The sequence below is a fragment of the Notechis scutatus genome, chromosome 6 (assembly GCF_049901735.1).
Source record: "Notechis scutatus isolate UNSWTSFEM ecotype Mainland chromosome 6, rNotScu1.2, whole genome shotgun sequence".
Classification (NCBI taxonomy): Eukaryota; Metazoa; Chordata; class Lepidosauria; order Squamata; family Elapidae; genus Notechis; species Notechis scutatus.
The window spans coordinates 27,703,027-27,717,289 of record NC_142014.1 but is presented as its reverse complement, the minus strand read 5'-3'; the positions used below and the strand labels follow the sequence as shown (position 1 = coordinate 27,717,289).

Below are 14,263 nucleotides of genomic sequence, written 5' to 3'. Positions count from 1 at the left end.
AGGACATACAGGATTTCATGATTCTACCATGTAGTAGCAGAACCAGGGGTGGGATTCTACAGGTTCGCACTTATTTGCTAGAACCAGTTGTTAATATTCTAAGCAGTACAGAGAACCGGTTGTTAGAAGAAATTACTGGCCTGATCCTGTAAGGAAGACAGGAAGGAAACATTCTGGTGTTGCTTACAGAAACTGCCTCTCCGTTAACCCTTATTACATTCTTGGCAGGATTAGACTTCCAGTGTCAGGAATTCTCTGGAGTTTTTTCCCCTCCTTTACTGGTACTTTGCTTGTGTGGAGTGACCATTTAAAGTTACAATGGCACTGAAAAAAGTGACTTATGACTGTTTTTCACATTTACAACTGTTGCAGCATCCCCACAGTCATGAGAGGCCAGGCGAGGAGATGCGTGCCTTGATGTGAGTGATATTGAGTTGGCCACGCCCAGCCAATAACATGACCACCAAGCCACGCCCACCAACTAAGCCACGCCCACAGAACCGGTTGTTAAAAAATTTAAATCCCACCCCTGAGCAGAACAGTTATTAAAATGGTTCCACAAATTTCATACTTCAACCATTTTTGCTCCAAAACATACAGTGGAGGGAGAAAAAAGAGTTAACAAGGGAATTGGGGAGTTTGGTGGGAAAATGTAAAGACAAATTCCCAACAGATGTTCTAACTCAAGTGTTTTCATAGGCCTAACCCAAAGGTGAGCAACCTTGGCCCATTTATGACTTGTGGACTTCCAACTCCCAGAATTCCTGGCTGGCTTAGGAATTCTAGGAGTTGAAGTCCACAAGTCATAAAAAGGCCAAAGTTCCCCACCCCAAGGCCTAACTTAAGAAATAAAATCGTCAGAGCACTGGGCATATCCCAATAAAATGAGGGTGAGGGAACAAGAATATGCACATCTAACCCTTGAATAAATTACACTTTTCTGTATTTGTTTACTTACCAGCTCACATTCTGAGGTCGGATAATAATCTTTCTATAAGCCCCAGACAACGAGTAGTCTCGAATTTTGTGCTTCATGTTGTTGATATCCAGGTTGTCACTGGCTAGCATTTCCTTGTAGCTTTCTCCAACTGTCAAAAAATGGACAGATGCTGAACTATAACACACAAATGAGACTTAAAAAAAAAATATCGCCACAGTCACCCTTCCACCACAGAAATAAAATCTCAGTTATATCACAGTTGAGTTTTATTTCTGTGGAGGGTCTTGGTCTCTCTGAGCTTGCTTGTTTTCTTGCAGACGTTTCATTACCAAACTAGATAACCTCATCAGTTCTGATCTGTTACCTTGTTTGGTAATGGAACATCTGCAAGAAAACAACCAAGCTCAGAGAGACCAAGGCCCTCCACAATTCAACCCTAAGCTACAAATATTCTCTTTTATCAGTTTTAATTTTTGTTAGATATAACTATTATAACACCTACCTAGCATGCTACTGATATTACAGACACTGAATTTATTACTTTATTCTTCGGGTAGATTCCATCTTAATAATATCAAGATTAAATGAAAAATCCAGTTAATTGATCAAGATTTAGTGTGAACGAGCTATAAGATTTCAAACTCAATTTGTTTTTACTGGACTGTTGCTTGAAGCTCAGAGTCATTTTTCATGAGATGGGCAACCATATAAATTCGATTAACGAACAATTAAACACATTCAGTAACAAATGAGAAATTTAATATGCATATAACACCCTACAGAAAGTTATGAATGTACATGACTTGTCCATGAATTTATTCCTCTATTTTCTCCCTTTGGGTTGTTACTCAATTAGGGCATAATTCTGAACAAAACTCTTACTTTTATGCTTTGGATAAATCACATCAAAGCCAGGCAGTGGCATGACAACATCATGGATGGTGTAATTATCCACATCCACTTCTTCGATATGAACAGCTGTTCCTTAAAAGTCAAAAGAGAAGGTTTCCCATAGTATGTTATTTTTTTCCAATCCTCTCAACCGTTTCTTTTCTTTTTTTTAAAAAAGGGTCCTTCAAAAACAGATCAGAACAGAGCTCCTTTAAAAGAAGCCACAGTTAAAGGAAAGAAAAGGAAAACCAAACACAATTTGAATTAAGACGACCTAACAACAAACCTAGGAAAGCCTATTAGCAAAAACTAGTTTTGTGTTAAATTTATATTTACCGACAAAGAAATAAAGGGAGACCACTATAGATCTATTTCAAGCTATTTAGCTCTCATCAGCCAGCCATACCCTTCTGGGATTTGAACTCGGGCTACTTACATATTAGGTTAGGGCTGGTCACGCCCTCCCGGCTACGCCACCCCCAGCCTCCCGGCTACGCCCCGCCCTCCCGGCTACGCCCCCAGCCCTCCCAAGGTCAAACACAACCCTGATGCGACCCTCAATGAAATTGAGTTTGACACCCCTGTATTAATTAGATGTATTAACCTCTAAGCCACGGGCTCTCCTCACTTTGTCGGCTATACCAGGGGAAGAGGTTAATTTTTGTGATTGCTCAGTGGCTAAGATGCTGAGCTTGTTGATCAGAAAGGTCAGCAGTTTGGCGGTTCGAATCCCTAATGCCACATAATGGAGTGAGCTCCCATTACTTGTCCCAGCTTCTGCCAACCTAGCAGTTCAAAAGCATGTAAAAAATGCAAGTAGAAAAATAGGGACTCCTTTTGGTGGGAAGAGAACAGCGTTCTGTGAGCCTTTGGCGTTTAGTCCTGCTGGTCACATGACCATGGAGACGTCTTCGGACAGCGCTGGCTCTTTGGCTTTGTAACGGAGATGAGCACCGTCCCCTAGAGCCGGAAACGACTAGCACGGATGTGCGAGGGGGACCTTTACTTTTTAACACAAAAATAGTTTGTCATGAAAGCGACTTCCTGCGAAGGCTCCTGCATTGGGGCTGAAAGGCGAAAGCAGTAGCAGTGTGATCAGTCCCGTATTTGGGTAGACCAGGTTGCCCTGATAAAAAACACCTATTAGCAGGAGCTTCTGGTGATATGTTTACATCATCCCAATTTATAGACTAGTGTTGCAATGGATTCACCGTGCAGCATCTGAACCAGATCGACTGGTTCTGGAAGTTGCTCCATCCCAACCCTTATAATAACTCCTGTTCCTTCTGACCCACCTTTGCAGGATGTGGTGGAATTATACTGACTTAAGGGGCAGAGGGAGTACAAATGATGCCAGAGGGGAGTCTTGCCATGGGAGGAAACATTGTGGATCAAACTACAGGTAGTTCTCGACTTGCAACAGTTCATTTAGTGAATGTTATAACGGCACTGAAAAAAAGTGACTTAGGACCATTGTTCACACTTACGACTTTTGTAGCATCCCCATGATCAAAATTCAGAGGCTTGGCAACTGACCCATACTTATGACCTTTGTCCCGAGGTTATGTGATCCCTATTGCAACTTCCTGACGAGCAAAACCAATGAAGAAGCCAGATTCGCTTAACAACCGTGTTATTAACGGATCAACTCAGGTTTAAGGGAGGTCAATAGAATGGGCAAAGTTCACTTAACAAATGTCTCCCTTAACGACAGAAATGTTGGGTTCAATTGTGATTGTAAGTCCAGGACTACCTGTAGGGACGCCTTGTCTGCAAGGGATTGCAGCCAGTCCAGTGGGATTCTTGTAATATTGGCCATCAGCAATAAAGTACAGGGAGCCCTCCACGTACGACCGCAACTGAGCCCAAAATGTATGTTGCTGAGTGAGAAATTTGTTAAGTGAGTCCTGCCCCATTTTATGACTTTTCTTAATTTTCATTGCTATTGCCAAGTAAATAAGAAGGAAAAGAACAAAGCTGGAAGAACAGAGAATTATCCAAATATTTGAACAATATGCAAGTTGCATTCAAAGGTTTTCCTGATCTGCAGATCCTGAAGAATTGTTAATATTTTACCTCCTTTTAGTACCAGATCCCCTGGAACTGCTCTCAGCCCATATTCTTCTATTCTTTGGCTCACCATGTTGTTCCATACATAACTCTGGTAACTATGAATATACATCAAACGATAATTTCTTGTTATCTGTAAGAGAAAAAGAATCATTATCTGCTGCATATACCTCACTTTATTTACTGATTTATTCAATCAGTGTCTTGTATCAAAATAGTACACCTATAATCAAAGACAGGAATGCAGCAAGAATGTACAAAACAAGAGGCTTATAAACAGATAAGCATATCTGTGGTAACAATCGATAGCAGTGTATTTCCTGAAGGAAATTGAATCTTAATATCAGATTGGATTTTCCTCAGATTGAACATCTTTCCCAATAACAAGAAACAAAGGCTACAGGATGTTTTAGTTAGATCTTACGTTTAGTTACAGTAAAGACTCATGTTTTGAGAAAGCACAATAATATTTAGTAAATATTTAGTTGTTCTTTTCTTTCTACCTCGGCCAAAAGTACCCTGTATTTTCTCTCCTTTTTTTTTTTAAGCTGAGTATTATGCTCTGTGTGTGTGTGTGTGTGTGTGTGTGTGTGTGCATTCTTTGTACGTTGTAAGTCAAGGACTGCCTATATTTTCTCAGCCTGTCCAGAAAGAGTCTTCAAACTCCACTCTAACACTGACCTGGGTGTAAACCCCCCCTTACTTACCATATTAAAAGCGGAGACGATATTTTTCAGGCCGTATTTAGAAAGTCCCCAGAGTAACTGGCCTTCCACGCATCTTTTCTGAAGCAGGGTCTTAAAGGCTGCTGCGGGGTCTTTCGTCCGTGCCCATTCCTCTCGGCATTTTACCAAGGAACCCCTTTCAACTGTAACAAAATTTTGACCGAAAAAAAGGTAAGAATGGTTTACGGATCGTCCTCAACTTACGACCACAATCGAACACACACTTATGCTGCTACGTGTTAAAAGTCCACCCCCCTCCATTTTATGACTTTTAACAATAGCACTAAACTTATATACCGCTTTATAGTGCTTTACAACCTTCTCTAAGTGGTTTACAGAGTCAGCCTCTTGCCCCCAACAATCTGGGTCCTCATTTTACCCACCTCAGAAGGACGGAAGGCTGAGTCAACCTGGAGCTGGTCAGGATCGAACTCCAGGCAATGGGCAGAGTTTGCCTGCAATACTGCATTCTAACCACTGCACCACCAGGAAGGAGAATGAGAAAAGGAATAAGAGAGGAAGGAAGGAAGGAAGGAAGGAAGGAAGGAAGGAAGGAAGGAAGGAAGGAAGGAAGGAAGGAAGGAAGGAAGGAAGGAAGGAAGGAAGGAAGGAAGGTAAAATAGCACTTCGACTTATGTACCACTTCACAGTTCTTTACAGCCCTCTCTACAGCGTCAGCCCCAAACAATCTGGGTCCTCATTTTACTGACCTCAGAAGGATGGAAGGCTGAGTCAACCTTGAGCCTGGTGAGATTCGAACTGTCAAATTGCAGGCAGCCGACAGTCAGCAGAAGTAGCCTGCAGTACTGCACTCTAACCATTGTGGCACCGCGGCTGTTTTCTTGCCACATATGAGAAATCCCTGCAGTTGTTAAATTAATAACCTGGTTGTTAAGTGAATCTGGCTTCCCCAGATTTATGTAACAAGCATGTTACAAACTTAACACCTGCAACGATTCACGTAACAACTGTGGCTGTGGAAAGGTCGTAAAATGGGACAAAACTTACTCAACCAATGTCTCACTTCGCAACAGGAATTTTGGGCTCAATTGTGGTCATAAGTTGAGGATTATCTGTCCTAGTTTTTTTTAAAAAAAATTAGGTAGTTTTGGTAGTTACTCTTATTTCGGATCATATTCCAATATAATACTTGCCTCCTGGACGTGGTTTGAGAATTAAATCTATGGCTTCATTCCAGTTGCTCTGCAGAATAGCTCTAAAAATCCAAACACATTTTGTGAGATTGTACCATATAATCAAAAGAAAAACACTTCAAGGCACATTATGTTGTCGCTAAAGCCAACAAACAGAAGAGATATCATCTACAATTCTTACTTTTTGAAAATTTATGTTGACATGAAACCCCGAACTACAAGTTAATGAAAAGCCTAGGGTAAAGCAAAAATACAGATCGAATTATAAAGTATATTGTGTAAGCCCAGAAAATTTGGTTTCTTTAGTCACAATTCAATTCGCTGAAGTTCAACATTTTGAACTCCCTTTTATACAAACACTAGCTCAATACCCGTGCTTCCCTACGAAACTACGTGGTCGGGCTTAGTTTTTGGGGAGGAAAATAAGGGAGCATCCATCAATATTCATCTGGCTAGCGTCCTGTCAGTATGAGTTGAGGGCTGTTTGGAAACTGAAACAGTATTTGCTGTGTGTGAACAAGGAAACAGCAAGGAGCCGGGGTGTGGCTTAGCTCAACTGTTCTGTATTAAAGATGCTTGGTGCTGTGAAACTAAAACTGAAGCTGAAACTCCTCTCCTCTGCTTGTGTTTTGCATTTGGAAGAGATTTCTTTTCAGGTGGGGAGGAGGAGTAGAATTTCTTAGCATCAGAGTGTGTTAATAATAACGATATAGGAAATATTAATGCTCTGATGGCCATTTTGAAAAATCCTTTCTTAGTGAGCACCTAGAAGCCAAGAGGAACATACGTGCCAAATTTCAAGTTTGTAGGCTTTACGGTTCTGGAGATTTTGTGATGATGCGCGAGGGGTATTGCATATATATATATATATATATATATATATGTATGTATGTATGTATGTATGTATGTATGTATGTATGTATGTATGGTGTATGGTGTATATATATATATATGGTGTATATATATATATATATATGGTGTATATATATATATAAGGTATATATATATAAGGTATATATATATAAGGTATATATATATATATATATATATATGTATATATGTATGTATGTATGTATGTATGTATATGTATATATATATGGTATTCAGCTTTGTTTGGGTATTTTCCCACGTCATTATAGTTGTGCTTTTAAAGTTGTAGCAACGTTTCAGCAGAATCTCATCTGCCATCATCAGGCTTCTGTATTGTTCGTCTGTGAGTCAGACCCGCGAAAACACACACACACACACACACACACACACACACACACACACACACACACACATATAGAGAGAGATATTATGACTGCATTGTTTTATTTCCCAAAAATAAGGATACAAGAACTTGGTTAAGTTCTGGAAGTCTAGTGCATTTTTTTTACTAACTTTTGATAGATTTCTATGATAGAATATGATTATGGTTTTATGATTATCCTATTGACAAATGCAGGTAATCCTTGACTTACAATCTTTAATTTAGTGACCATTCAAAGTTGACAGCACTAATAAGATATGAGAATATCCTAAGAAAAATGAAATACGTTATAATATGAATTGGAATTGGATAAGTTTAATATTTAATACTAATAAGGTTAATGTGATATGAAATTTAACAAACAAAATGAACAGGTAACTATGGTCATGTCTGTATTGAGATGTGAAACCTGGAACCATACTGCTTGCCAAATGAGAATTTTTTATTTAAAAAAAAAATTGAGGAGGAAATTGAATAATGAAATGACTAGGTAATTGATATGGTGGTTGGCACTAGAAGAGAGTATTGAAATGTTGAAAATAAGCAATGAAGGATTTTGATTTAATGTGAATATGTGTATTAAGAGATATGATTGGTATTATTAAGTTTGCCTATACTAAAATGTATGATATATTGATGCCACACTGTTAATGTATTGTTGTGTATGTGTAGATTGAAATAAGAAAAAACTTGGGGAAAAAAATGTTAAGACAGCACTGAAAAAGTGACTTACAACGATTGTTGCCACATCCCCATAGTCACTTGCTCAAAATTCGGACGCTGGGCAACTGACTCGTATTTATGATGGTCACAGTGTCCCGGGATATGTGATCCTCTTTTTGTGACCTTCCGACCAAGCAAAGTCAATGGGGAAGCTGGATTCACTTAACGACCGTGATTGCAGTGATTCACTTAACAATCGTGTCAAGAAAGGTCATAAAATGGGGAGGGGAAACTCAAGAACTGTCTCGTTTAGCAATGGAAACCTGAGGCTCAACTGTGGTCGTAAGTCGAGGACTACCTGTGCTATAGCTGTGATAGTAAAAGTAGTTCTGACCTACTTATACGCTGTGTCTTTTTTATCAGGTCTCCCTTGCTGAGCTGACAGGTGTATATATATATTTACGAAAAAAAGCCACTCACCTTCCCACTTGAAACGTAGGAACAGCTGTAGTTCCAAACCTCTGCATGCCATAATAATTAATAAATCCAGTTTCCTTAAGGGATTGCATAGCTTGCTGAACTTCATCATCAGTCCCTGTTATATTTCTAATACAAAATAAAAGTGATACGTGAGGGAAATGGGAAGACATTTATAAAGACGAATCTCAATAATTTGGTCCGATTATTTAGAACAAGCCAGAGTTAACCCAGGTGGGCTCCCAAAGCTGCTGAACATAAAACACCAGGTGTTTTAAGTTGTTAAAAATAATGCAAAGTGTTTTAAAAATAAGAGGGTGGTATCCAGAAAAAAAATTAATTGGTCACATTCAGTTAACTCCAGGTTCAAAAATTTCAACTCCAGGCTTCAAAAAGTTCAGCAACCAGTTCTCTGTCCGGTTCCTAGGTGGGCGTGGCCATGGTGGGTGTGGCCATGGTGGGTGTGGCTTAGTCGGCTTCCTGCACCATGTGGGGGCGTTTTCAGCCTCCCTGGGCTCTGGAGGCTTTCCTCAAGTCTCCGGGAAGGTGAAAATGGCCTCCCTGGGAGGGCGAAAATGGCGGAAATAGGCCGGTTGTTTGCCGTCCCCAGGCTCTGGAGGCTTTCCTCAGGCCTCTGGGAGGGCGAAAACGGCCTCCGAGCTCCGGAGGCCTGTTTTTCGCCCCCCCCCCCCAACTTACCAGGCATCCAAAACAGGCCACGTGGGGACTCCTGGGAGGGGCGGGGTGGGCGGGGACAGCCAGGGGTGGGATTTACTGGTGTTTAGCTGGCAGCAGGTGCGGACGGCTGAGGAGAGCGAGGACTCAGATGAGGGGCCAGGACCATTAGGGAGTGGACTGCTGCCTTCAGAGATTGTGGGGGCTGGCAGCAGCGATGAGGAGGTTCCCGAGGAGCCTGTGCTAAGTGTGTGTGCATGCAGGGCTGCTTGTAGGAAAGAGCAGCTGCAGCAGCACGGGCGACTTGGGAGTAAGGCTGCATGGCCCCTTTCAAGAAGATAAAAGCCAACTGTGAATCGGACGTTCTTTGCAGGAAGCAAAGACGTTTTGAAACTCAGCCTTGTGGACATTGCAGTATCTTAAGTTGGTGTTTGAAGACTCTTGTGTTGTGAAATATTTCTTATTTGTAATTCTTGGCAGCCTTGTTATCCTTGTTATTCTTGGCAGTTTTGGCGAGGTTTGTGCTTATCAAACTTAATTAGTTTGCAGCAGCCTTTTAACCAGGGATTCGTAAGAATCATTAAAAGGTTTCTGTTCCCTTTGGTTCGTGTTGTTTATTGGACAAGGGTTTGGGTCAGAACAACCGGTTTGCCGAACTGGTAATTAAAAATGATAAAATTAGATACCAGTTTGCCCAAACTGGGAAGAACCGGTTGCAGCCCTTGGTTAACTCAGTGGATCTCGAGTTTAATCAGTTAATCTGGACCCACACCAAACATAAGCATATTTATATATTTGGGATAGGTGTAACCTGAGGGCCAACTGAAAACCTTGATTTTAAAGGCTAATCCTCTTTATTTAATGTTATTTGTTCTCCAGAGGAAGAAAGGAACACATATTTTGTTGAATCAATACAATCAGAAGTTCTCTTTTAGGACCCTTTGGCAAATACACATATTTCTAATCTCTGCAGTAGAAAGCTATTTCAAGCCTGGTTAATGAGATTTATTCCACTTTTCAGGGGGTCAGAGATTTCCAATAAACACAGAAGTACAACGTTTTTACCTGAGACCCACTGTGAAATGGTTTCCTTGCAATTCTCCCAACTTCAGTGGGTGATTCTTGTAGCTGAAGTTTCCAAGCTTGCAGTTCATTAAGCATTTATTTAAATGAGCTAGTCTCTGTGCGGTGATTCTATCAAAAGCAGAGAATTAAATGTTTTATAGGTTAAAAGCAATTACTTTCTCCCAGAGATAAGTTACCCCAAACCAACAAAGTGGAAGAAACTATAATCAATTTTAAGCTTTAGTGTTCTCCCCGCCCTCCGCTCTTCTGTATCGTCGCTGTGAGGAAGAAGTTGGAATATTCTGTTTCTATTTTATTAAACCAAGACTTGATAAACTGTGATTTAAATGGAGGTGTTTTATTCCTAGAGGCTTTTAAGAAGAGATTGGACAACCATTTCTTCATCCCCTCATCTCATTTCTGAATGTGACCCAAATGGCCAAACAAATATTATGATCAAATCTGCACTGGATTTGTAGCATCAGATCCCACTGTAGAAAAAAACCAACATTTGAACCAGATTAATTCTTCTTTATTTATTTTTTTACTTACTTCAGAACAGCTATTTTTTGAACTGTGATAGCCCTTTTGTCTTTGGTTCCCATGTAAGAAAAGATGGTTGGCTTAACTCTTTAAAGAAACACAAAGGAACACTTTATCATTTCATGTTGTACACATTGCATTTTATTTAAGAATAATTACACTCAAAGCAGAGGTTGCCAACCTTGGCAATTTTAAGACTTGTGGACTTCAACTCCCAGAATTCCTGGGTAGAATGGCTGGCTGGGGAATTCTGGGAGTTGAAGTCCACAAGTCTTAAAAGTGGCCAAGGTTGGAGACCCCTGCTCTAAAATTCCCAATTTTAAGATGGGTGGATTTCAACTGCTTTGGGGAATTCTGGGAGCTGAAGTCCACACGCCTTAAAGTTACCAAATTTAAGAGAGGATCCATCTTTAAACGTCCATGACTTATTTAATCCCAGTAGTCCTGGACTTACAACCATTCGTTTAGTGACTGTTTGAAGTTACAGCGGCACTGAAAAAAGTGACCTATGACTGTTTGGTCCAGTTGCCACGATTCAACCTTGGACTTACGGCCGTTATTCGCACTTATGACAATGGCAGCAACCCCATGTTCATTGGACGCTTGGCAACTGGCTCCTCGTTTTATGACGGTGGCAGTCATGTGGTGTCCTTTTGTGGTCAGATAGGGAAGCCAGACTCACTTAGCAACTGGGTTACTAACTTAACAACTGCAACGGTTCACTTAACGACAGTGGCAAGATAGGTCGTAGAATGTGACAAAACTCATGTCAGGATTCCAGCAGTCACCCCAATTAAATCATGAGTCTCGAGCCAAACTTCCAAAACTTCAAAAGGATTTATTGGGAGTTAACATGCTGGCACTGTCTGGGTGTAGCAGACTCTGAGGCACATCATTCACTCTCACCCTTGGCCCTGGTTTTCCCCCACCCCCTGGGTGTATCCTAATTCATATTCTCCAATGGGACACCTCCATAGCCAAGAGTCATCAATCATGCTCTTCAGTTAGAATTTTGCACAGCAGAAACTTCAGTCACCTAGTTACTATCTCTGAAAAACTATGTATGGAATGCACTTTTGATTTCCAAGCTGCTGCACTGCTCTTTCAAACCACTCCCCCCCTCCTTTTCTGTTGGCAACTCTAAAACGACCACAGAAATATTTTATGAGTTGGCACAGTCGTTATTTCAATTGTGGTCGTAAGTCGAGGACTACCTATATGTCCTGATGTACGTAATAAATACTGTATTGATTGGTAGATCCTATATAATTAAAAAAAAATAAAGAGACAGACATTCTACCCTCAACCTCCTGCAATGTTGCTTGAGGAAATTCTTCTAAAGGAGGATAATTCTACCATCTGCTACAAACAAGGACCTCGACAGAGTCGTAGGATAGAAAGACGGGCAACATATAAATGTAATAAATAAAATATTTTAAAGTGGGTGTCTCTTTCTCGTCCCCAAATTCTACTTACCTTAAATATTTGGACAGCACGTTGATGGCGTCCATGGTATCCTTGTTTTCTTTATATAAGACAAAATGGCAATAATTTCCCCTAGACTTTGGCCAGGAATGCTTCCTCGGATCTTTTGTAAAGAAAATATGAAAGACAAAACATGTTAATGTGTGAAAAATGCCATTCTTTTCTAAGAAGTGATTGTTTGCAAATCCTGGGGGGTGACTCTGGTCAGGGCCATCTGCCTCCTGAAAGGGGTGGGGAGATTTTGGGGTCCTATTTGCACCCCAGAGAAAGAGATATTTGTCAGCAATTATTTGCTTATAAGGGGTCTTCAAACTTGACAGCTTTAAGACTTGTGCACTTAAACTCCCAGAATTCTTCCTCCAGTCATGTTAGCTCAGGAATTCTGGGAGTTGAAGTCCACAAGTCTTAAACTTGCCAAGTTTGAAGACCCTTGGCTTATATCAATGTTTCTCAACCATGATGACTTGAAGATGAGTGGACTTCAACTCCTAGAATTCCCCATCCAGAATGCTGGCTGGGGACTTCTGGGAGTTGAAGTCGACCCATCTTCCAAGTCACCATGCTTGAGAAACACTGGCATATATATATATATTTGCATTTATTATTTGTATATAAACTGCACCACTATAAAACACAGTTGTCTAACAAGCCAGTTATGGGCCAAGGATACCATTAGTACTTGGTAATTGTAGAATATTGGGAATTATAGTTCCAGCAATTTTGGAGTTCACCACAGTACGGAAGACTGAGACAGCCAATTGTAGCATGTTCAAAGGCAGTGATACTAGGAGGAACACCAAAATAATCAACGCTAGTATAATAATTTTGGATAGAACCATTTTTCAAATTATTAATATATTTAGTGGTACCTTGGAAACTCAACTTGCTTTGAAACTCATCGAATTTGATACTCAACGCATTTTGACACGAACATTTGTCCTGGCATTCATTGTTTGTTTGCCGCTCAATATACAACTTGGTGTTGGCTCACTATATTATTCCTTATGGGAAGAATTTGTTTGGTACTCATCGTGCCTCCTGGAATCAATTAACGATGAGTACCATGGTTCCACTGCAATTGTATTAAAAGCTATTTTTCATCCAGCGAAATAGATGGTATTTGAGTGTTTTCAAAACCAGCCGAATCTGGCACTCAACGTATTTTGACACAAAATTTTTGTCCCAATACTCATCGTTTGGTACTCGACACAAAAATTAGAATTTGTTGATGTTGGCTGCCTTGTGACTCACTACATTATTCCTTATGGGAAAGAATTGTTCAGTACTCATAGTTTTTGGTACTAAGCGCTCCTCCCAGTAGCAATTAATGAATACTGAGGTACCAGTGTAATGGCTATGTATTGTACCAGATACCTTACACTATCCCAATGGGATTTCATTTATTGGGACCAAATGTAAGAAAAATAGTTTCAGCCCCTCAGATTACTTATGAAATTCACCAAATGGTTTTCAACAAAAGATTGGGATCCATTTATATATAATATCAAACTATGATGTGGCATATTACTCCTTTAGATCAGTCAGTCTCTGGCAGTTTTCAAGCGGAGAAGCAAATGAACTAGCCTAGACATTACGCATAATGTGCCAAACCGTTATTTGATACTGCCTGTGAGCTAACAATTAGTTCTCACTTAATTAACATGAAATAAAGTCTCTTGAAGTAAAGCAAGACAGGAGCCAAATTATATGGTAAGAGATGGCAACAGATAATCATCCGTGGCAGCAGATATCCTGTTTAAAAGCCATTTCATTTTCCCCGCTATAATTTGGTTATTACTTAAAGCACTTTGAAAGATCAGGCACCAATGTTATGAAACTACTATTTGAATATGGTTGTTTGCAGTTTGGATTTTGATGTAAAGGTGCCCATGGCGCACTACATTTTGTCGTCTTCTCTTCTTCCAAGTATATAGATTGGGCATTTAAAACTGAAAACTATATTATTAAATTAAAATGATAAAGAATGTATCACTGTGTTCTATAAAAGAGAGAGTGGAAGTCCTTGACAATTGATTCCCAATTATTTTGGTGTAGCTGCTTCGTGAAAGGTCAAAATTCTTATGATCGAAGAACTATATACATCAATCCCAAGGATGCTATTTATTACGTATAAATCTTAGTTCTAATTTAATTCCTAAGCTGCAGCTGTTTTCTTACATTTGTTTAACTAGCACACAGGTACCTAACTGTACATTAAGAATAAAAGGTTTACTTCTGAATGAAATTGGAACGTCCTGGACAGCACATACATTTACCTTTGCTGTTTATTTCTTCAAACCCTTCACTATTTGACTTCTCTAAA

The 14,263-nt window shown here is 40.0% G+C and overlaps 1 protein-coding gene across 2 annotated transcripts in view; it reads right to left on the bottom strand.

The window, feature by feature from the left end:
* PUS7 (pseudouridine synthase 7) overlaps positions 1-14,263 on the bottom strand; it is a 31,774-nt gene that overhangs the window by 2,056 nt on the left and 15,455 nt on the right. For both annotated transcript variants that reach the window (XM_026677203.2, XM_087967782.1), the window contains 9 exons: positions 11,932-12,043; positions 10,465-10,542; positions 9,913-10,041; positions 8,176-8,301; positions 5,781-5,842; positions 4,609-4,769; positions 3,908-4,034; positions 1,823-1,924; positions 959-1,088 (listed from right to left, as the gene is read on the bottom strand). In XM_026677203.2, coding sequence (XP_026532988.2) covers positions 959-1,088; positions 1,823-1,924; positions 3,908-4,034; positions 4,609-4,769; positions 5,781-5,842; positions 8,176-8,301; positions 9,913-10,041; positions 10,465-10,542; positions 11,932-12,043 — 1,027 coding nt within the window. The remainder of the gene's footprint in view (positions 1-958; positions 1,089-1,822; positions 1,925-3,907; positions 4,035-4,608; positions 4,770-5,780; positions 5,843-8,175; positions 8,302-9,912; positions 10,042-10,464; positions 10,543-11,931; positions 12,044-14,263) is intronic.